We start from the raw sequence: 23,301 nt of genomic DNA, 5'->3' as shown, positions 1-23,301 counted from the left end.
CAAATATACTACAGAGAAATTGTTGTCCTAGAAAGAAGCTGGTTTACTTTGAGTGGGCCGTATATTTTCACGTTTATCATATTCAGCTCAAGACATTCGGGTTTTTTTTATCACTTAAGTTTGTACTGTAGCTATGAACAGAATATACAGCATGCCATTATTAAAATGCATTCGAAGGAGGCAGCCGCATCCCATCGTCTCCCTGCCTGTCTTCTTGACCCTGTGCATGTGAGTGTGTGTTTGACAAAGTCGATGTGTCAGATTGGTGTGGAATGCCAATAAGTACCAACCCGGGTCTCAAGTCTCCTCTTTCCTCGCTCACTGAACAGCTGTGATCCTCAAACGCTAGCAGTTGTCAAGCGGAAGCATACAAGTCACGCTAATTGTTTTGAAGAGTCTAATGTTTGCAAAAAGGAAAAGGAAATTGGGGCTTTCGTCTCTAAAAGTGAGACATTTTTAGCATTTGCCAAAAGCAGTCACGGGAGATAAAGGGATAAAAAGATAATTTGTTCACAAAAAGAAAAGGAGACATCAATTTATGAAGAGACAAGACAAATGTGGCGTATTAGGGCCACATTAAAATATATATTTTTTAGATAGCGGGGGCAATATTCAGAGAATTTTTTGGGGTAAATTTGCCACTTTATAAAGTTGCAGTAAAAGCACTTTGTAAATAAAGTATAGATAGATAGATAGATAGATAGATAGATAGATAGATAGATAGATAGATAGATAGATAGATAGATAGATAGATAGATAGATAGATAGATAGATAGATAGATAGATAGATAGATAGATAGATAGATAGATAGATAGATAGATAGATAGATTATATGCTAATAAAAGTTAGCTATTCAACAATTTGAGCCCCATCCTCCACCCCTTCCGATTTCTAATATGCCCCTGCAACAGTTATGAGCATAATGTTGCCAACAACTCCACTTTTAAACACCTTTATGCCACCGGGGACAGTAAACCGGTCCGGGCGACTCTTGTTATGTTACTGTAAGTGCAATTAAATCGACCAGAATTAAGGGTAAGTCAACCCCCAAAATTGTTATTTTACCTTGGCTCTGCAGTTTTATTCTCTTTTTTTTATTTTTTTTTTATCATGCCACTGCGTCCATTGGACTCATTTCCTCTCTCTCTTTCAGACAGCCACTCCCCTTCAGCATCTTTCCCTTGCCCTTCCCATTCAGTGCGTTACGTTGGATAGAAGAAGGAGGATCAAGTGTCCACGGTCCCTCCCATCACCTGTGAAATTTCTGAGTCAGTTCACGGTGAAAGGGGGCATTGTGTCCCCCTGATGAGGAATGCCCTTGCGTCGCCCCTCAAAGAAAAGGCTTCATTTGGCCAGGAATTTGGAGGCATCTTGAGAAGTGTTACAGAGTTTTTCTGTGGACTGGTGATAGGAAGCAGGAGACTTCAGGCTGCACAGATTGGCTAGCTGCTATATTCTCAATTGGTGATAGGCCTACTTCTATGTCAAATGTGCCCAAAAGATAACTGGAAGCTATGAATAATAATAACAATAATAAATCAAATTGATGTACAATGAACTAATAAATTGTCATAAATTTGGCTGCCATTGCGTGATTTTCCTTATGTACATGTATGAGATCTTCTGGCTGAGTTTATTTATATTTTATTTTGCATGCAATAATTTGAGCCGTCTCACTGGAGCATTTCGTTTCTGGACTGCTGATATTTCGTGTGCTTAGGTCGACACCTGGTGGTTAAAAACAACATTAAAGTGCATAAAATGACAATTTATAGGACTAGTAGCATAATTAGAAAGGCAGGAGCTGGTGGATTAATTAATGTCTCTCTCCTCTATTCTTTACCTCGTTTGCCCCATTTTATTTTGATTTACATTTTTTACTTCCTAATATATCAATATTATTATCCCAATTTGTGTTGCACTTAACATTGGCAATGAAACTATTGTTTTGAAGAGTGAAGAGAATGGCTTTATGACAATTATTTTCCTGTTTCTACTGCATCTGTACAACATACATTTCAATTTTAGACTTGAAATAAATGAATGAAAAGTATACAGTATTCAAATGTATTGAGATGCACTTCTATTTTTAAGGAATTGCCTACTGTCACAAGGTTATATTCAGTATTAGTATGCATTTGATTGTTTTTGCGGGTATGATCAGATATGCTTTTAAAATGTATTTGTGTAAGTGTTTAAAAAAAAGATTACACTAAATCTACTTACCTACCTGTGACAATTTTACTCTAAAGCGTTAGTGTGGTATGAATGAAGCCATGACTAACATATGACAATTAGTTATTGGAAATATTTCTTATTCAACCTTAAGAGAAAGACAAGTGCTCCCTAGGATGTCGAATAAATACTGGCTGTGCAAACAGATCCGCATATTATCAAGACATCCAAACTGACCGTGATGTTCCAATTTTGAACGAAGGGGGCGACAGTGTGCACTTACCGCGGTACTACCACCCGTTTTCTGTCAGAAGAAGAGCAGAGCGGAAGTTGATTTACTACTAGCGTAATACTGCGGCGAGCTAGCGTAACAACCAACTAAAGGTGAGCTTTCAATAGGTTAGGGTAAAAAATAAAAATAAATAACTAATATGTGTAACGGAAATGTGAATGTAGTGGCAACAGCCTTATGAAAAAGCCTAGGTGATTCGTAAATACATCTCAGTGGTCTCATATTCGCACTACGGCATCTTGGTATTGCCATTGTTGTGTTAAACATCACTACTTTCTGATGAAAGCAAATCGTTTGTTTAACACTGCTGTTGAAAATGTAAAAAATCCCGTCACACAACCCCAAGCTCCAAGACAATATACCTTACTACATACAGCATGCTTTTGGCAACAACCAATTTTAGCTGCAATGCTTGTTGTTGCCTTAGCTACAGCGGTGATGAGTAACAGGAATGGATAACTGTATTCTTCTGACCTGCAGAGAAATGGACTTGCCTGAGGAATCTACCGAGAAGCGTGGAAGCAAGACACTGTTGGTCCGCCATTTACCAGCCGAGCTGAGCGGAGATGAGAAGGAGGACCTGCTCAAGTATTTTGGAGCTCAGTCCGTCAGATTTTTCTCAAACTTTGGACGTATGGTGGGTTCAGTTCAATTCTTAAATTATTTCAAACTAATCGTTAACCAAAGCTGCACAGTTATGAATATGCCCATTCTCAGCCGTGTTTTCCCCCTGCCCACAGAAACACACAGCATTTGCAACTTTTTGCAGTGAAAAAGCTGCAGAAAAAGTGAGCCTCTAATTACAAATACTGCCATTGTACCATGCATATTGTATTCCACTTTGTCACGACACTTGTTTACTTTCCAAAAAATCTGTTCAAGGCTCTTACTCGGCTCCATCAGCTAGAGATTCTCAATCGAAAGCTTATAGTGGAATTTGCAAAAGGCCAAGATAACATCACAGTATTAAAGGATCCACCTGTGTCAGATCGGTAGGTGACTACATTCACTCTCAGAATACCCCTTGCTCTCGAATATACTGATTTATGGTAAAATTCTAGTGAAATTTGAATCAGACATCTGAACTATTTGTTTCTTTTTTTTTGCCAACAGTAAAAAGACTAACAAGGAGGCGCAGAACAAACCAGAAACTAAGCAGTCTAACGCTGCTCTTATAGAGACGGGCATTGCTCCAAGTCTTGGGTGAGTGTTGAACATATGTACATACGTCTGACAGATTTAGCTGTTTTTAATGATGTGATCATTTCAAATTACTTGGAACTTGCTATAATTTTACATTTAAAGTATTTTATTTCAGGTAAGTGTGACACTTATTTCACAATCCCAAGGGTCAAGTTATTTGAAAGAAAAAGAAAATGACGGTGAATTGACCTGACTTCGCTGCAGGGTTTTATGGTGCAGCAATATTGAAAAAGTACACCGATACATCGTAGACAATATCAGTGTGATTCTGCATCATTTCAGGACCGTTTCTATTGAAGTGCTTTTTTTTGTTCTAAAATGCGATGCACGAGGCACATTTGAAATGGACTTTTAATACACCCTGCTATTCTTTTCATTGAAAGAGTATTCCATTGTTTTGTATAGAGTTGTGCGTTAGAACGATACATATTATAGATACACTATAAAACGTCTATCATGCCATATATTTCGTGACATATATCATTTTGTCAGGAGATTTACCTTGCTGCTACTGACCGAATACTCTTAATTGATTTTTCTCCTCTTTTTAATGAAACTTTTACTGGATAAACAGTATTTTATTTATTTGCTCTATGGCATTCTTTGAAAAGGGGTTGTACTACCAGATATTTTGAATGGTATTTGGACACTGGATATTTGTGTTTCATTTTATGTACAGTATATTCATTCATTTATAATCATTTAATTGTGTGGTTTATATCAAATCAGTTTTATAAATAAATGAAGAACAGACTTGAAATAGCTTTTTATTCCATGTAATTAAAAAAAAATCATTAATTCTTATTTATATTTGTCCATAACACACATCGCCAGTTTTGCAATTGTTAAATTGTTTATTGTTGTATGAGTGTTACTGTTGTACTGTACCCCTTTTTATTTCTGTTATTAATTTTAATCCATTAAATTATTTACCACAAAATATACTTTTTTCACAAACATCTGTAACCATGTTTATTAAAAAAAATTGGTCTTATGATATTGATTTTTACCCATGTATATCATGCAATTAAAAATGACAAATGAAGTATTAATACATTTTGGACAATGTGAAATAATTATAATTATCTGATTGTGAACCTTACAATACATAAAATTGTATTGTTACATCAATACATAATTAAATTGTGGTATTTTATGGATAAATGACTAATTCATTGACTGATTATTTATAAAAAAAAATCTGTTGTAAAACATTTTTGCCTCTTTCTCAATTACAGGTTGAAATACCAGCAAAATCCCACATTGAAGTATTTGTACCCACCTCCTTCGAATAGCGTTCTGACAAATATAACACACACCCTCTTGTGTGTGCCCAAGTTTTATGTTCAAGTGAGTTCATTGTTTCCTTTTATGCATCATTTATTTTCCCACCCTGGAAATCTTTGATCTGCAAATGGTCTTTTTTTCTAAACTGTATTTTGCATGCTGTTTAAGTGGTAATTTGTAACAAAAAAACCTAATCTCTGCATGTTTAGCCTTGAGAGATTAGCTATTATGAAATGAATATATGAAGTCTTTGAACTGCATCCATTTCCTTTAAAGATCATCCAGCAAACATTTACCTTTTTTAAATTCCAATTTGCGCATGTTAATAATAACCATAAGTGGGAAGCATGAGTTATGGGTTTAACATTTCCCGAGGAGCCGAGCCGCCTAGATTTTCAACGCTGCTGTTTGCAGCTTTCGCTTCTTGGTGGCGCTCTTGTGTCGAAGCAGAAGCAGAAGCAGCAACTGCATCACCCCCTCCTCGCCTCTCACTCTTCTCACCTCAATCTCTCCTTGATCCATGCATTTCAAATGGAAAGCACAAAAGCTGTGCAATCTCTTTTTTTTTGTGGTGCTATTTGTTTCTATATTTGCTGGTATGAACCACAACACCACTCTTTACTGCTGGAATGTTTTCATCATCAATTTAACAGGTTCTGCATCTGATGAACAAGATGAATTTACCGTGCCCGTTCGGACCGGTCACTCCCAGACCCCTCCTGGTGAGCTTGTTTTGTCAGGGCTTTGGGATTTCATTTCATTTATCATTAAACAAGTATTTAGTTATGCCATGGAAGCAGTGTTATGTGAAACAGGAGATAAATTACAAGGCAGTTGAAGTCAGTTAAGTATAAGCTCAGTCATAAAAAAAAAAATGTCTCTTGCAGTTTGGGCATCTGCCTACTGCCCCACCCTTCCCCATGGCTCTCCCATTGCCTCCTGGTCTCTTGCCCACACCATTGGAGGAGATGAAGAGGTCATCTGATGAAGAATCTGAGTATGAGAGTGAAGATGAAGACAAAGAGAGGTGAGAAGTAAAATGCTCATTTGAGACCAGTTGATTGTACTTCAAATAGACATTACAAGTAGTAGTCACTACAGAATATTTTTTTAAATCGATTAATCTAGCTATTATTCAATCAATTAATCGACTGATTGGATTCATTTTAATTTTGCATTACTTATTGGAATAACATTTTTTCCCCTTTTATTAACTAGGCATTGGTGTTTATTTTGTACTTTGTATAGTGATTAAAAAAGGGGGATGTTGTACTATGTCACCGGTTTGCTCATTGTTTTCCAAAGTAAAAACCAATGTTAAAAAAGGAAAAACCAATGTTTGCAAACACAGAAGATAATCAGTCTTCTTCTTCTACAGAAATCAGTGAATAAATACTGTTCATATGCTAAAATCAGAGGATTTGGACAATTTCAAATAAAAAAATGGCTCCAAATGATTACTCAATTATTAAAATAGTTGTCGATTAATTTGATAATCGATTACCTGTCGATTAATTTTGTCAGCTCTAATCACAAGTTCACAACTTGTGTCAAGTCATCTGACCAAACAAAACAGGTGAGTTCTAATTAGTCGTTAACTCTAATCAACTGTGATGTCGACAGCAAGTGACAAAATGGCCGCCCCCTGAAATCAAAAACAGGTGGATTTGGCTGTTTAATTCATATTTCACAAACACAATATTAATTAGATATGAACTCATTCACTGCCATTGACTGCTATAGACGTCAAAAATTAATTTGAACTATTTCTATTAATTTAATTTTTTTTCCACTTTTGTAAACAAGAAAATTGAAAAAAATATTGTGCATTTAGACGAGATATAAAATTTCTCATTGAATCGCCCTCATTTTAATAATCTTTTCTTTTTTTGAAAAAAGATTATTTAAAAAAAGAAAAGATTATTATAAATTAGGCCGTCAGGCGATTAACATTTTTAATTGTAATTAATCACATGACTTCAATAGTTAACTCACGATTAATCACAAATGTTATATCTGTTCTAAATGTACAATAACAACTTTTTCTAGGTTTTCATACTCTTGTTAAAAGTGAAAAAAAGAGATGACATTATTGACAGTGTACTCAATATGTGCCATTCAGAAGTTTTGCTAATGCTTCTCATACTTTATTTGAAGCATGAAGCATTAACGGTGGACGTTTTTTTCTTTTCTTCTAATGTGCAGTACTGAATGCATGTCTCGTTTCCAATGCTGGCTTTGTTTCAGGATTGTTCGTCTGATGGGTCAGGTCAACCAAGCATGCAAGAGACCCCTGAGACCAAAAAATTCTTCCAAGAGGAAGAAGCCCAAGATCAAGGATCTCCTCTATGTGCCCAAACCAGACTCTCAGAGGTACAACAGAACCACTTGTGCATGTCCTCACGCATTCCTTCAGGCTCACAGTTTGCTTAAAAAAAAGAAAATAAGAAAGCCTCTAAGGTAGTATGTTTTTGGTCACAAATGCAACCTGGTGATGGTTGAGGGAAAGAAAGTACTGCCCTTAATGGCACACCACTATCTTAGAAATTTTAGATGCCCAGTGTCTCCTGACTGCATTTGGGTGGACTGGGAACCGTTCACCAGAAAATCTCGGGCCCCTTATGTCACGCAGGAGCCAGATTTTATTGCGGGTTGCGTTCAGAAAGCATCTGTTTATATATGTGGCGATTGCCTCTGCTGTCTTCAGGGCTCCAGTCATGCAGCCATCAGACGTGTTTGAGCAGCTCAACCCCGCTGGACCGAAGAAAATAGAATTCCACATTTCGGTTTCAGAGGTGGCACCCAGGGTGGATGGAAGTGGGACGCAGTGTGATGAAGGTATGTATCTTGGATTGCTACTTTGATTTATCCATTATTAATCTGAATTTTATATTTATGTTGAACTGAGACTGGAGCTATCCCAATTGTGGTCATTGAGTGTTTATAATAATTTAGTCAACTATTATTAAACAGGATTAATGTTGTGAAATTTGTTAAGCACGAGTTATCAGGTTTAGATTACATGTAAAGATGTTTCTTACAATCAGATTGGCCCAAGAGCGGTTTGACACGTGTGCTATCCGTGGGGCAAGTCACAACAGCAATAGTGTATATCACAGGAACAGCCATCTTGCACTGAAAAGGTGTTGCCATTATCAGTGTGAGGAAATGTCATTTGGGGAGAGGTGTGGGGCGAGGGGAGGGGGGGGGGTTCCGTCTGTGTTACTTGTTGGCTTTCCCTTTTTTCCTTTGTATATTTATTTTGACACCTTATCTCTCGCTACAACTTGACTCTCCAGTAAACTCCAGAGAAGTAAAATAGATCTCAAAGTCAAGCGCGGCAGATTTCTTAAAGGCGTGAAGGGAAGATAAATGACGACAGGTGGCTTTTTGGATTAGTCTTGTTTTGTCTGATAAACAAGCAATTTAAATGAAAAGGAAAGGGGGTGAGGGGAGCAGATAAGTGGGAGTATATATAAAAATGCTTTGTTCGAGTGCAATCACGATGGGTAATAACTTTTTCTCCTGCATAGTTTTGCTTATTTTAATTCCTCGTTGTACACGTGCTCGTGTGCCCGTCTCAGGTCTATAATTGTACCCCCCACTCGACAATATATTTTAAAAAATGGGAGTGATACTTATTCGGGGTGTGCCAAAAAGTCGATTCTCATAAGAATCACGATTCTCATTTAGTACGATTCAGAATCGATTTTAAATGTCCCAAAATCGATTTTATTTAAATAATTTTATACTGTCTTGCCATTGTCTGGAGCGCTTTTCATGTTGTACCCGGTTTGGCCACTGAGGGGCAGTGTGGTTCCACACAGTCTAATACACTGTTAAGTTAAGCCACATTAGAAAGTAGAAAGAAAAAGTCACGATCAAGTTATTCCAATAAAAGTAGTTTTTTTTGCAGTGTGAAGCCGTTTTTTTGAGTGATAAAAGTGCCTCGAGTAGCGCGCTAATTGGCATTAGCGAGTCAGACTGGAGAAGATCATTACAATTCCTTGCACATCTATAGATTGAAGCAAAAATTATTGTCAATCAAATCATTTTGAGTCAAAATTGATTCTGAATCGAATCGCAGACCCAAAAATGACTTGGTTTTGGCTCCTTCAACAGCCTCTGTTTATCCTTCAGAAATGGATGACACAGAGGTTACCTTCAACAACAAAATGGAGGCTGCAGAAGGATTTGGCAAGATCTATCCCAGCATCCTGTCGTCGCAGGAATGTGAGGAGCACAGTGACGAAGAGGAGGATCTCCCCTCGGATGTCATCTCAAGAAAAGAGCTTGAGAAAGGACGTCTCTCAAGAGCCGGTAAACAAGGAGATGACAAAACACACATACGCGCGCACCAATATGACCTCAAACTCACTGTTTCCTCCTTGAAAACAGAAATAAAAAGGATGTCGGTGTTTAAGAATTATGAGCCAGGTGAGCCGACCTGCAGGCTGTATGTGAAGAATATCGCAAAACAAGTGGAAGAGAAAGTAGGTTCTTTTCTGGCACTTGACCCACTTGCGGTTGTCCCGTTGCATTTTACTTGCTGAAGTCATCAGATTGCTGCATATTTGAATGTCAACGTAAAAGAATCTCATAATTAGCTTTGCTGCATCAGTGCGCCTTTGCCCTTTCTGTTCATCATTTGTCTTCCAGGACCTAAAGTACATCTACGGGAGATACATTGATCCCTCGTCAGAAACTGAAAGAAACATGTGAGTGTCCTTTTTGTCACTGTCAGAGACAAATTAGTTTAGTTGTAAGGACTGATTTGATCAAATGGCAGCTGGAGAAACAAGTCTTGTAACCATCTCTTTTATTTACACCATCTCCTACTCATCAGCTATTTTTGACTCGAGCAATTTGTCACTTTCTCTGGAGAGATTCTAGTAATGCATGCTCACTGTTCTACGTTATTAAAAAATGATCCAACCTGACACGCAGATCAGCAGGGATGTTTTATATGTTTGAGCATCAGCCGTACTTTTAAATGAATATTCCACCGGGGACGTCAAACTGAGCTTGTGTTTGGTCGAGCGCCACACTCTTAGGTTATGTTCACTTATAATCTGACACTCTGGTACGCTTTGCACACATTTGAGTCTGGTTTGCTTTTAATTCTCAGCCACAAAAAAAGTCATGACTTTAGTAGAGCATGACTTTTATGTATTTTGTGACAAATATGCACATTTTTCAAACCAAAAGTCTGTATGCTGCGTTGAATACAATTTTATTTTTTATATATTTTTTTTAATCAGCTGAGATGTCACATAAAGCTTCTAAAATGTATTTTAAGTGCAAAAGCACATGTCTACCTGCTAGTGCAGATATACTGTACATTACGTCCAATATAAGATTTGTGTTACAATATTTGCCTTTTAAAAGATGATTTATAATTTGAGTAAGTATTATTCTAGCATGCGTGTTTATTTTGGCTGCGTACTGTTGACATTTTAAGCGTTGCACTCAAATGTGTTTTTAATAGTTTTGTTTACTTCGCAACATGAAGGCACAACATTTTCAAAGCACCCATGCAGTGCAATTCTACACCACAGTTGTCAGTGTTAAGAGTCCAAAGTGAGTATGTGACCCAGGATAGAAATTTTGTAAAACGGCTAGTATTGAACAGGCTGGTCCAGTGGCAGTGATCACAAGCTTTATAGCGTCATTCTGTTTGCAATTGAAAGTATCACTTCCAAGTCTGAGGGCTCTCGCGAGTGCCGTTTACGATATGGCAGGCTGTTTTTTTTTTTAATAGAAGAAAATGTAAAGCTTTTCCATTTCCTGCATCCATATTTTTAGGTCTTATTGGGGTGCCATAAAACACCTGTAGTTACTTTCACTTTTTCATTCTCCCAAATGCCCAGATGCGTTTTCCCCCAACTGGCTAGATCAACCGTGAGTGCTAATGCTGGTCCCCTGCTTTCCGTTCCTTTGCCAGGTTTGACGTGGTGTTAATGAAAGATGGCCGGATGAAAGGGCAGGCCTTTGTCGGACTTTCCAGTGAGCAGAGTGCAGAAAAAGCCCTACGGGAAACCAACGGCTATATTCTCTTCGACAAACCCCTCGTGGTGGTATCCTTTTTGTTCCGTGCTCTGTTGTGGGAGCTAATAATGTCACAATGTGGTCAGCTTGTCACCTAATTGGTAGTCATGACTAAAGGCTACATGATTATCTCTTATAACAGATATGTATTTTACTTTGACTCTTAAAGATGTAGTGTTCATTTTGATCATCAGGAAACACCAACACCACTTCATTAAGACCAGACCTTTTCAAAAGTAATATAAAAAAAAAAAACATGGATAGTGGCTGTAGTTTGGACAGCCTTGCTGTAAACTAGAAACACGTGACTATTTAAGTTGTCTGCATGGAAAAGAAAATGCCTTCTGGTGAGAGTGTAAACATTGACCGTATTTTTAATGTTTAATGCCTTTAACTGATAATTGCAGCAATTTGCTCGATCAGCCAGGCCAAAACAAGACAATAACGATGCCAAGAAAAGAAAACAACGATAACATTTGCAGGTGAGTTCTGTTTAAAAAAAAATATATATATTTATGCAGTTGTATTTATTCAAATTTTTTTGTTAAAATAGCCTAAGCAAACAAAAAAAGTACAGTACAGGCCAAAAGTTTGGATGCACCTTCTCATGCAATGCTTTTCTTCATTTTCATGCTTTTTGAAGTCATCAAATATGTGAACACGTGGAGTTATTTACTTAAAAAAAATAAGGTAAAATAATTGAAAACATGTTTTATATTCTATTTTTTTCAAAATAGTCACTCTTTGGCTCTGATGATTTTTTTGCACACTCTTTGCATTCTCTCGATGAGCTTCAAGAGTAGTCACCTGAAATGGTTTTCCAGCAGTTTTGATGGAGTTCCCAGAGTTGAGAATGCCTAAAGTGTGCAAAGCCGTAATCAGAGCAAAGGGTGGCTATTTTGAAGAAACTACAATATAAAACATGTTTTCAGTTATTTCACCTATTTATTTATAAAAAAATTTAATACATAACTCCTCGTGGTCATTCTTAGTTTTGATGCTTTCAGTGATAATCCACAATGTAAATAGAAATGAGATTAAAGCCTTTGACACATTGAATGAGTTGTGTCTAAACTTTTGGCCTGTACCGTATGTTACCGTATTTCCTCAAATAGCGGGCTTTTGCTTTAAGAGACGCCAAGCCCCAATTAATCGACTATGTGTCATTAAAGGTGTACTCAACACTAAATCAACCTTTTGTTGTGGTTGATAAACTGGTATCTGCTAATGCTGTCTACATAAATGTCATTATTTTGACATTTGAGTGCATGTTTGCTGAAAGCTTGAATTTGGGACAAAAACCGTGTGCTTGGCGCCATCTTAAGGTTGAACACTGGGATAAACACAAATTGGCTGTTTGTCCTCTCATTACACGAGAAGTCAGTTACTACGTCGAGAAGTCAGTTACTACGTCACTTGTAAAGTGTGACGTAGTCGCTCTGCCGCCCACCGACTGTCTCGTACACGCCTCCTTAAATTCCTTCTTAGCGAGTTGCTGCTGTCAATCACAGCCAGACCACGCCCAACCCTCTTCCCATTCGCAACTCATCGCCCCTCCAGTCAACTCGCCCTTTGAACACCGATTTCAAATCTTAGTGAGGGGCGGAGCAAGAGTCAGATTTTCTGTTGAGTTACCCTTTAAATTGAATGACCAAGCACAACACCTGAACCATGAAAAAAGCAGATTGATGTGTTTGCATAGTTTTTACGTTTGAGTTAGCAACAACTGCTAATCACAAAGCGAATTATAATCTAAATATGGTAAACAATAAAAATCTCATTTGTGGAGGAAACATTTTATAACAGACTTTTTAATATAATTACATGTGGTCCTTTGTTTATGTCGGCAATGCATGTTTTAACGGGGAAGTCAAATGTATTCTAATTAATATTGCGTTAGTGGAATATGAGTTGAGCAACAAAATCCATCTCATCTCATCCATTTTGCCACTTGCTGTCGACTGAAGATGACATCAATGTTGCTCAGGTCTCAAGCAACAACCAATCACAGTGTAACTTCAGAAAACAGCTGAGCTCTGATTGGTTATTGCCTGAGCCCTGAGCAACATTGATGTCATCTTCATACCACAACAGCAAGTGGTAAAATGGCCGCCCCCTGAGATGAATAAAAACAGCTGGATTTTGCTTCATAACTCATATTCCAAAAATGTGATATTAATCAGAAAGTCATGTTTAGACTAGTAAGGTCACAAATAACACATTATTGTCAAGAAATGTTTAAGGTTGACTTTCACTTTAAGGTTACCAATCGCACAATGAACTTCTTACCGGTGTGGCGCAAGACTACGCACAAGAAGACACCATTTTCCATTGTATTGTAAATTGTAATTATAGCATAGAAGGGTATTTATTGGAGTATCTACTGTAGTTGTGACTTTACCACTGCGTTAATGTAGACTTAATTTACAAATTTGTTACATCACCGCCGTATCATTGGAACTCTGTTGTAAACGGGCGGACTCCCTGTAATAGTAAACGGAAGGAAATACAGTATTGATTTCTTTTCCTGAATTGTGACAGAGTTCACATTGTCATGCTCTCTTTTCAATTTGTCTTTATACTTCATTCATTCAAGATTCCAAGGCTTGAATTTGTGGGCCAGCAGAACCATTTGTATCCTTATTTGAACATATCCTTTGGAGAAACAAAAATCTAAAGAAAAGAGGGCAGTTCTATTTGTGGCACCAATGGAATATGAAGTATTGACCTTTTAAGCACATTGATCTACATTTAAAAGGACAGAGCGCTTTGTTTTCTCTATCTGCATTCAATGAATTTAGCATTGTTTACCAAATGTTGTTTGACCATGTTTTCTACCTCGTCTGGCTGAATTTCAGGTGATGATCATCAGAGGTCGTCTTCAGCTTTTATTTAATAAAAAAATATTTTTTATTCAAATGAGTTCATGTCTCTGTTCAGCACACTAACCCGCATATCTACATATTACGGGTACTTTTCATTCCGAAACATCAAACTTTAAAAGAAATGCAGAATGGAAGAGTATGAAATAGAGATGGTTGGCTTGTGGCATCTGCAAGAAAAAAAAGATGACTGCAGAAAGAAGGGGAATAAAGTCTGCAAACAAACCAAATAGAGTGAAGTCAGTGGGAAATTGCTCCAGCCGCTTTAGCTTACCTTTAAAATCCTGCCTCGCCCCACCTGCGTTATTACAGAGCGTAAACCTCAGAGAGTGAACTTTCCCCCTCAGCAGCTGTCATTCATATCAGAGGATTTGGAAATCAAATTGTTTTTGTCCTCTGTGGGGGTGAGCAAGACTAGAAGTGTAGGGGGAGCACGTCAGTCAGTGATGAATTCAGGTTTGAGACGTCGTCTTTGAGATACGATGGCTGACCACTTCTGTTGTTGGTGACCACTGGAAGTATTTGGATGTCACGAGGGCAGTTTTGTTGTGAAGTCAAACATTTGCTTTATAATAATGTATTCTATGCACCCCTCCATTCTAAACTCAGCATTCTGATTAATATTGTATTTGTGGAATATAAATTTAAGTAGCAACATCCACCTGTTTTTATCCATCTGTTTCGGTGTTCATCTCCTTCAAGCAATTTGCACTGTCAATGTGTAAACGTCTGTATATATATTTTTGCCACTACTGTAGATCACTCGAAAAACCTGAAAGATGACCCTTTGTTTGAATTTGACTGAATTGATTTGATTAGCTCTCGAAAGTGAAATGCAGGCAATATAAAACCCAGACGTACCAGAAGTGCTTTATTGCAACAGAAAACACTTTCTTGTGAGCTACAAGGCCATGTCAATTAGCCTCGCCACCCACATCGTTAGACGAATCGAATAAATTAATGAGATTCAATACAAGAGTTTAGTTCAAAACAGCCATGTACATGCGAATGATACCTTACAGTCAGTAAAAGATGAACATTTGCTGAGTCCGTGTGACTAATACAGTATATGAACATGGAATCATTTGGACACATTAGACCTTCTTCCGCATGTATTTGACAAGGTGTCAATATTCCTGGTATCATTAAAATTCTTAACTGGGAAAATACACTCTTATGACAGTAAATTTTAGTATAGTGTGCATTAAAGACAAAGGAACAGGCAAGACGTTCGGATGGAACTTTTCAGTATGCTATGTCTAAACAATGGCATATATGTAGACTCACGTTTATATTCAGGTGCTTATTTTGGTGCTCCTAAAATGTTAGACTTTACACCTGACGAGTCAATGTTAACTCTTAATATTCCAATTAGCCAAGCTATTCTTTTTTATTTTGATGTAAAAGAGCAATTCCGCTGCAGCTTTTCAGTAGTGTACAAAAATATTTCCGCATTAAACTTCTGTGGTTAAGATCCAAGCGAACAGGGTCATCCATCACACGAGCTCATCTGGTCTGACCTGCAGCCCATATCTCCTGCATGAGGGAAAAGGGGGGTCCCCATCTGTGGCTGACTCTGCACGCCATCCCAACGATGACAAATGTGCACCCCAGCCGTGGAAATATTGAGTTACTAAGGCATTTATCAGGTAAGATTTGAGCAAGATGAACGCTAACCTTTTGTAAGTAGACTCAGATGAAGATATATGCTGTGCGCCAGCTCTGTCTGTTTCGTACTGGAGCTGCATATGTGTGCTTATCATTTGAATATTTAACTTCTATTTAACAAGGGAGTTACTATAGTATCAGTCCCAGCATCATCTCCTTACATACTTTATTAATTATTAAAAAACAAATGGGGAAAACACAGCTTGTGATATTACTTCAATAGAATCCCCCAAAAATTTCTCATGAAAACAATGCTGTGCAAATACATTTATTAGACTGTTGTATGTCCTTGAAGTCATCCCACATATAAGAAAGATTTTTTTTTTTTTTTAATGACATTGTGTCGTGTTTTGAAGTCTTTTTTTGTCCTCAACCTTTTGAAATCCACTTGACCCCGTAGGCCTCTCAGCCACATGCAGACATTATAAAATGGAAAGCGATTGTGAAAATTCACCTGTTAGATGATAAATACGGATCCTGATGGGGGGTGATTTTAAATGGCCTCCGCTGCAGAGATCACTGAGCAGTGAGCAGCATGATTGAATTTCGCCCAGCTATGTTTTTGTCAAGTGATTTAAACCAAAAAGGCAGCTTTATTGATGTTTTGATATTTTATTTATTTCATGTAGTTTGCACATTCCTAAACGTTCACATTCTACCAACAGTATTGTTTGCTTTTGAACAAAATCCACTTAACAGCAACACTCTTAATTGTCTCTCACTGAATTGTCTTCAAGACTTGCACTACCGACGCGAGTCAACGCTTGACTTGCACTGACTTTGTCATGACTCCATGCAAACAGTAGAAGACACAATGCTTCGTCATCTCATTGCCAGCCTCCGTCCTATATGAGTCAAAGTCACTGGGAGAGCAATAGTGTCAATTCTAAGGTACGCTTATTCATTATGAAGAGAGTGATGGCTTCACTATGCATATTTCATTTGCTGAAAGCTTGCAAGTTTAATGAAGTTGTCCGAATGAGTAGCATTTAAAGCTGAAGTAAAGTAATGTGCTTCAAAAATTTATCCTAAATGTCTTTGATAAAAATGATGTCCAAGGTCATTCACTTTATTCAAGGAGGATGTTTGTTTGGGTCCCCCCCCCCCCCCCCCCCCCCCAACACAACCTACTCGTCTGTCTTTGCCCATTTTGACGGAAATAACTTCGAACAGATATTTGATGAGATGTAAAGGAGCGTTGCCCTGTAAAACTGCACTGGCGTTGAGATTAGATTTTCATCCCCATGCAAGTTGCTGCTTGCATTTTGTCACTTGTCTGAGGTGCCTGCAAATTCTCATCCTCACCCACATCCACAGCAACCTTGTTTATTCCCCACAGTGGCATTACCAAAGCTGTAAAAGTATTTATGGGGGTACAAATGTGGGACAGCCAATCTAAGACAAATCTATAAATCCTGGCTGTTGATTTCTCAGGGCCAGGAGGTGCAGGCCAGTGATCAGTTGAGGTAGAAAGTATTCCCCGGGTGACTCTGTGAGTAACGCGCAGACACTGAGCAGCATGCCAAACAGTGTTACAGCAACACTGTTGTGCTTTTTAGAATGGCCAAGCTGGCCTTCGCCTCTAAAGTGAGACGCAGACCAGCTATCCATCTAGCGTGAGCGAGTATCATTAGCTAGCGCCCAACTGGGACCCGACTCAGCAGTCGGTGTGCGTGCTACAATTTGCACCCTGTTGTTTGACTGTTTGGGGCTTGCAGTGGCATGGTATACAATTATGAAATGTCAAATGTTGTATAATGCTAAAATGCATTCTGTGCAGTGTGTGCAGCTTTCTAGCTGCAATAATGACATTGGAACCACTAGGGGCCAGACAACACAAGTTAGAAAGCATGCCCACTAAAGTGGCAACATGTCGATGAAATATTAGCATTCATCGCTGCTTATTTGGCCGGAACTTGTTCGTTTTTTCTATCCTTTTAGCTATCTTAGCCATTTCTGGCTAATGCTAATTGCTAGTTCAAACAGACGTGGAAGCTGATCTACTAACTAGGCATCTGCCAAATGTGCAAAATCACAAAATAATTTTGTGTATTTGTTAAACATTAACATCTTCTCAGTTTGAGATGAGTTGGCGCCATTTCCCTTTTCCTTGCTTGTCACAAGAAACACTGACATATGAACAAAAATAATTTGGGCACTGGAAGAAATTTTCACTTGCACAAAAAACTGGACTGTTAAAATTTGTGAGAGCCCGATGTGACGTTAAATGTTTTTAAAACATCAAACTTGTCAAATGGTTGTATAGGTCAGTGGTTAGGGGGGTCTGTCTTTGGTTCCATGTTACCCTGGTTCAAAATTCTTGTCATGGCAATACATTTTTAGGAGTCAACTTTTTCCTTTATTGATTGTTTGTTATAATGTACTGCTATGGTCGGCTTTTTGGAACATGACATTTTTTTTTGATCTGCTCAAAAACTAATCAAATCAACTTTTAACTGGGACCCAGCTGGGCAGCACAGATGGGGCCCATTCATCAGCCCATTCCATACCCATGTGGGTTTTAGCTAGGGCCCATATGAGGCCCACCTTGAGCCCCTCTGGGCTTGCCCACATGGGGCCACCATGAAATCCCTAGCCAAAATTAACTGGGACCCAGCTGGGCAGCCCAGATAGGACCCATTCACCAGCCCATAACCATCCTACCTGGGCCCCACATAGGAAACTCCAAAAGTTATACAATTCGTAGTTAAACCAAAATTTAGGAGGTAGAGGTGTGTGCCCTGTGATTGATTGGTGACCAGTCCAGTGTAGTCTGCCTTTAGCCTGAAGTCAGCTCCTTGCAACGCTCAACAGTATAAGCAAAGTAGAAAATGGATGGAAGTCCCATTTTGGAGGTTTTATAGACCATAGTTGACTCGCCAATGACGTTTAGAGCGTGACATCGACTGGTTGACTGATGAAATTAGTCCTTCACTTGCCTGATCATGTTGTTTTAAAACTGCTCAGGGAAGAACTGATATGACTTATTTTCCATCTTGTCATGTGGTAATCATAATTCAAAATAAGTTGAAGACTACTTCACAGTATCTTGCCTCTATGAACTTCCTTCTTTAATGAGATTTGCTGAACGTATAGAAGGGAGTGCAGAGCAGTATGCCGTGGGAGCGCTCCCCTCAATATTATCAAGGAAATCAATGATATAAGTAAACATACCAGTACAATTTGCCATCACCTGCTAGGCCAAAAGTAAGCATTGAATTGGAATGGTCCAAGAAGAATTTGTACATCCTGTAGGAAAGTTAATAACAAAAGAGTCATCTGGGCCTATGATTGGAATTGGGTATTAATCCTTATATCAAGAATAATCACCACCGACGGTTCAGAAAGTGGAATGGCTGAGTGAGCCTCTCTGCTGGATTCATTTTATCATTCAACAGGCACCTTGGATTGTGCACTGCTCTATTGTTGTGGTTTCGCTGAAACTCACCTCTAAGCTTTATGAGAATGTAATCGATACTTTTTTAGGACAAGGAACCATATTTAATTATTGAAACTTAAGTTGAAATTGACATTGCACCCCTCACCTTCAAGAGGAGGTCAACCCATTTTTTTCCTTTACAGTAATATGTTGTATGTGCCCTCACTAGTCTAAATAAACTAGTCGGCATTTTGATCAGCACTGCTTTGGCAATATTGACTCACGTGTTGTCTGAAGTTGACCCGTGATTGATCGTTACCTGAGCCCTGAGCAACTATGTCGATGGCAAGTGACAAAATGGCCGCCTCCTGAAATAGACAAAATCTGCTTGATTTTACCGCTTAACTCATATTCCTCATATTTTACTCTCTTCCGAGTGTAAAGTTTACTTTGTTTACACTGGGACATAATATAGTCTTTTTCAGAGTAAAATTTACCGTGTACTGGATCAAAGAGACAAAAGGTACAAAACAGTAGAAAGGAGAATTTAGTTGATTAAATTGAATCCAAACATACCATTTTTGCCGCAGTTCAGTCAGGCATGTGTAATTCCCTCTGGTCAACAGACGACCAGATTTGTCACACCCATGAAAATGTTTCCCGCCGCTCTCGTCTGGGTGGCTTGCTTTATACTACTCCAGTGATGCCTGGCAGCTTCTCCAAAGCTTTGAACATCCATGTGGACACTTTTTGTGATGTTATTGCCAGCCAAGGTTTTGAACCCCCATTGAGAGATTTGGTGACTATTATGCACCTTTCTTTGCAAGCAAGCCTGGTTATGGAACTCTATGTGATGTGCTTTTTGTTAGTGACAGCAGCTTTCTTTCTTTTTTACACATTGCCACACTTGAATTCAGCGATCCCTTGAGGACAGCCAATTCATTCACAGATCTGTTAGAAAATGGATATATAAAACCGTGAAAATGGAGTATAGCTCAATAATTATTATTTTTTTGTCATGTCGAAATGACATTCAATCTGAACCCATTGTGGTCTAAAATGACTTTTAATGCAATCCTCCCCTCTTAATAATCCATCAAACAATCAGCCGCCATGTAACTTTCAGTGTAAGTAAAACGAAGCTGTCAGCGTTCAGTTGTGAAAGCAACCATTTTGATCTCCTCCTTTTACGCTTTGTCACATTGAAAAATATAGCCATCAACCTTGAAGGTGAAAACTGTCTGCTGTGTAGACGGAGACCCATTGTCTGGAGGATTGACAAGGGTTGATGCAACCCGGCTACAGTGAGTCAAGGCCAACACACACATAAAAAAAACAAAAAAAACACTCTTTCGTCACCACCTTCATCCCCAGAGAGGGTATTCTTCATACTTTCAACCACCCAGCAGTGACAAGTCTTTGACACCCCTGCTTACTGTGGCACCTCTTTGAGGCCACTCGAGGTCCCCACCACAATCCCTCCTTTGACGGGTATTGTTAGAGAAATAGTGCACAGCTGGAAGGAGGATTTTTAGGGAAAACAGGGCTGTTTTTGTAGCACAAAGGCACAGACGTGCCTTGGTAAGATGGCAGTAGTTTTTTCCATTTCCATTTTCAATTTACATATTTGCTTTACAACTAAAGTGCAGTTCGCTTTAGTATTGTCAGGTTAGCATGAACTTTCTTTGATGTTCACTTTTGACTCATTGACTCCCAGCCATTTTCAGTGAAGCAACTGAATGATTTTGCAAGGCCCACAGGATATTGTGTTGTATTGATATAATAACATGGGACCTACCAAAATAAAGATTAGAGGGAAAAAGTATATTTGTATCTGTTTCCGTTTTGCAGCAATTAGCATTCGAAAAGAGTTTCATTATTATTGACAAATCTGTTGAAAACACTGGGGAAAAAGAGCTTGTTGCAACATGACCCAGGTTGGTCTCTTATACTCTGCTGCCACCCGCTGGCCGTTTTTTGTAATAACTACCTTTGCTTTAAGCGACCTCTTCAGGCCAGAGGCTGCATCAAAGCCTTCTGTATGCTCTAACATTAAAAAACAAAAAAAACGCATAAATAATTTTTTGGGACCATGGCAATATTTAATATTTAGTTAATTTGCATATTAACTCAGGTCACATCATTGGTAGAAAATCAATACAAGATATATTATATATTGAAAGTTCTGCCTTTCCAAAGATAATTTTTTATTGATTATTGTTTGCCGTGCAATGTTCCTCCACTATTTTTTGGTGATAGTGACCGAGCCCACCTGCGAATAGCGAAAATCCATGACCAATTTAGAGATACCACAAGATGGTGGAAAAGCACTATCAATGAAACTCTAAAACTCACTTCAACATCGTTCCTCAGCACCAAGATGCCACAAGAAGGCAGCAAAGCACTATTTTTCGCTAAATGAAGCTTCTCAATTGACTCTAGTATGATTCATTGGTACTAAGCTGTCACAAGATGGCACCAAAGTAATACTTTTATGAAATAAATTTGCCATTGTCAAAAATGTGAATACACTGCATAATAGTGACAGGTAGGGATGGGCGAGTGTCGGACCCATACCCACTTGCGACAGCGGCAAAAACTTAAAATAAAAAAATTAGAAGAATAGAAAATTACTATTTATTTCGTGCAATTTTAAGGAAAAGGGCTATATTTAGATATATTGGTCTTTCATTAAAATTATCTTTCATTGTTTTTTAGGGGGATTTTTTTTTCTAGCAATAGTACTAGTAGTATTGGTACTTTGGTATCGGTTCCTTCTGTTTTACAATTTTTAACTCCTTTATTTTCAGCCATTTACCTATTGTCCTGTCCACTGAGGTACACATAGCAGTACACCGCCGTGCTGTTGTTTGTGTCAAAGGGCAGGGTTTCGCCTGCATAAAGGAGCCACGTCTGTTTCAGATGAGTGCCCCAGCGGCACTCGCCATGTGTGGCTTCAATGCTTCACAGCATCCCTGTTTCTCTCTCTCGCTCTCTCTGGCTGAAATCATCCATCTCTCTCCCTGAGCAGGATGGAGAACAGTCTATACCCCAAGGTCAGACCACACCTAACAGCACCTCCTTCGCTGCCCTTTTTCCTTTTCAATATGCAATGTTGACAACCGCTTTTTGTGAAATTGGGACTGGGTTTTGATAGCAACCGTTCACATTAAGGTAAGCTGGAAATGCCAGAATCCTGATTTGTTGTCATGGTAACATGAAGACTTGGTGGCAAAAAAACAAAACAAAGGCAACCAAAATCAGACCTCGGCCAAAAATGAACAAATGTGCACCAAGTTTTGCATTCAGTAAAGCAGCTTTCTTTCTTTCTTAACAAGAAGTAAACTAAGCAATATTTGAATTTAAAAAAATTGCACTTCGAGTCAATTAGTAGGTTTTTTATTATTATTAGGAAGTAGCATGTTTTTAGACCAGTAAATGTGAACCAAGTGTTTTAACGTTTTCACCAAATCAACATTTGATGACTGTTACCCCAAGCAGAGGACATTGCAGACATTATATTTAGGAGACTCCACATCCACCTGCGCTCCCTCCCCACTGAGCCCCCACCCTACCATTCCTCAACATATTGCTCCTGTTCAATTATTTAGTTGTTAGCCCGGTTCGGTCCTGAGCTGCAGGGAAAGCTTTACCTGGCGTTTAGAACAGAGCTTGTCACTGGTGCCGGCCTGATATCTCTGTTGTTGTCGGGGCTGGGGGAAGATGACTTTTGCCACATTATGCAGGCGGAAATGTCATTACCTCATTGCAGGCTTGTCATTTGCAGCCTTTGGTCTCCCAGGGGCGGCGAGGATTTGTATGTGTATGAAGATGTGTTTGTGGGTCACCCAACACAAATGCCAAAAGCCCACATAATAGAAAACAGCTCATCCTTGCAAGTATAGTGGTAAAAGTCATTTTCCAGTCAAAGAAGAAGCCTGTTTTTAATTATGGACAAATTCTCCCCAAATTATTCGAATGCGCATTTATTGAACTATCGTGGAATTAATTGCATTTATAGACGTCAAGGTTCCTATCTATCGTTATATACTGGGATAATTTATAATATATCATAGTGTTAAATCATTTTACATACTATAAATGGGGCTATGTTTGCAATATATTTACTGGTTTACCCAATGCTCAATTGCTCACCTCTATAATAATTACAAATATCTCTGACTACCTTTATGCTATTGTGGGAGATTACATATTTGACTGGAATATGACTTATTGATCCACTGAATGAAATTGAATGGGAGAATAGATGAAAAGCTTGAACAATCCTATTATCATCCACTAGGGTTCACTGTTGAAGCTATTACATTTCCCCCTCCAATTTCTTTTAAAACAATGCACTACCTTG

The 23,301-nt window shown here is 38.5% G+C and overlaps 1 protein-coding gene across 4 annotated transcripts; it reads left to right on the top strand.

Annotated features, from left to right (window-relative positions):
* The first annotated feature begins 2,462 nt into the window (after window positions 1–2,462).
* Window positions 2,463–15,433, top strand: rnpc3 (RNA-binding region (RNP1, RRM) containing 3). Of its 4 annotated transcripts, none has more exons than XM_086066672.1 (16): window positions 2,463–2,560; window positions 2,949–3,105; window positions 3,209–3,256; window positions 3,351–3,460; window positions 3,582–3,671; window positions 4,910–5,021; window positions 5,612–5,680; window positions 5,846–5,985; window positions 7,206–7,331; window positions 7,666–7,796; window positions 9,099–9,278; window positions 9,357–9,451; window positions 9,618–9,676; window positions 10,903–11,035; window positions 11,414–11,488; window positions 15,415–15,433. In XM_086066672.1, exons 2-15 carry the CDS (start codon window positions 2,953–2,955, stop codon window positions 11,477–11,479), a joined length of 1,512 nt encoding a protein of 503 aa, XP_085922798.1. In that variant the 5' UTR covers window positions 2,463–2,560; window positions 2,949–2,952; the 3' UTR covers window positions 11,480–11,488; window positions 15,415–15,433. The 4 variants fall into 4 exon arrangements, with proteins under 4 accessions (XP_085922798.1, XP_085922795.1, XP_085922796.1 ...); XM_086066669.1 differs by lacking the exon at window positions 15,415–15,433 and adding an exon at window positions 13,603–13,925; XM_086066670.1 differs by lacking the exon at window positions 15,415–15,433 and adding an exon at window positions 13,268–13,925.
* Window positions 15,434–23,301: the final 7,868 nt, after the last annotated feature.

Source organism: Leptonotus elevatus, chromosome 21 (assembly GCF_054856555.1).
Source record: "Leptonotus elevatus isolate MCC_2025b chromosome 21, RoL_Lele_1.0, whole genome shotgun sequence".
Classification (NCBI taxonomy): Eukaryota; Metazoa; Chordata; class Actinopteri; order Syngnathiformes; family Syngnathidae; genus Leptonotus; species Leptonotus elevatus.
This window is presented reverse-complemented; position numbering and strand designations above follow the sequence as displayed.

Excerpts from the sequence above, each read along its gene's own strand:
- rnpc3 (XM_086066672.1), top strand. The coding sequence starts at position 2,953 with ATGGACTTGCCTGAGGAATCTACCGAGAAGCGTGGAAGCAAGACACTG. Across the intron at positions 3,461-3,581 it reads GATCCACCTGTGTCAGATCG|TAAAAAGACTAACAAGGAGG; the intron begins GTAGGTGACTAC and ends TTTTGCCAACAG. Across the intron at positions 5,986-7,205 it reads GAAGATGAAGACAAAGAGAG|GATTGTTCGTCTGATGGGTC; the intron begins GTGAGAAGTAAA and ends GCTTTGTTTCAG.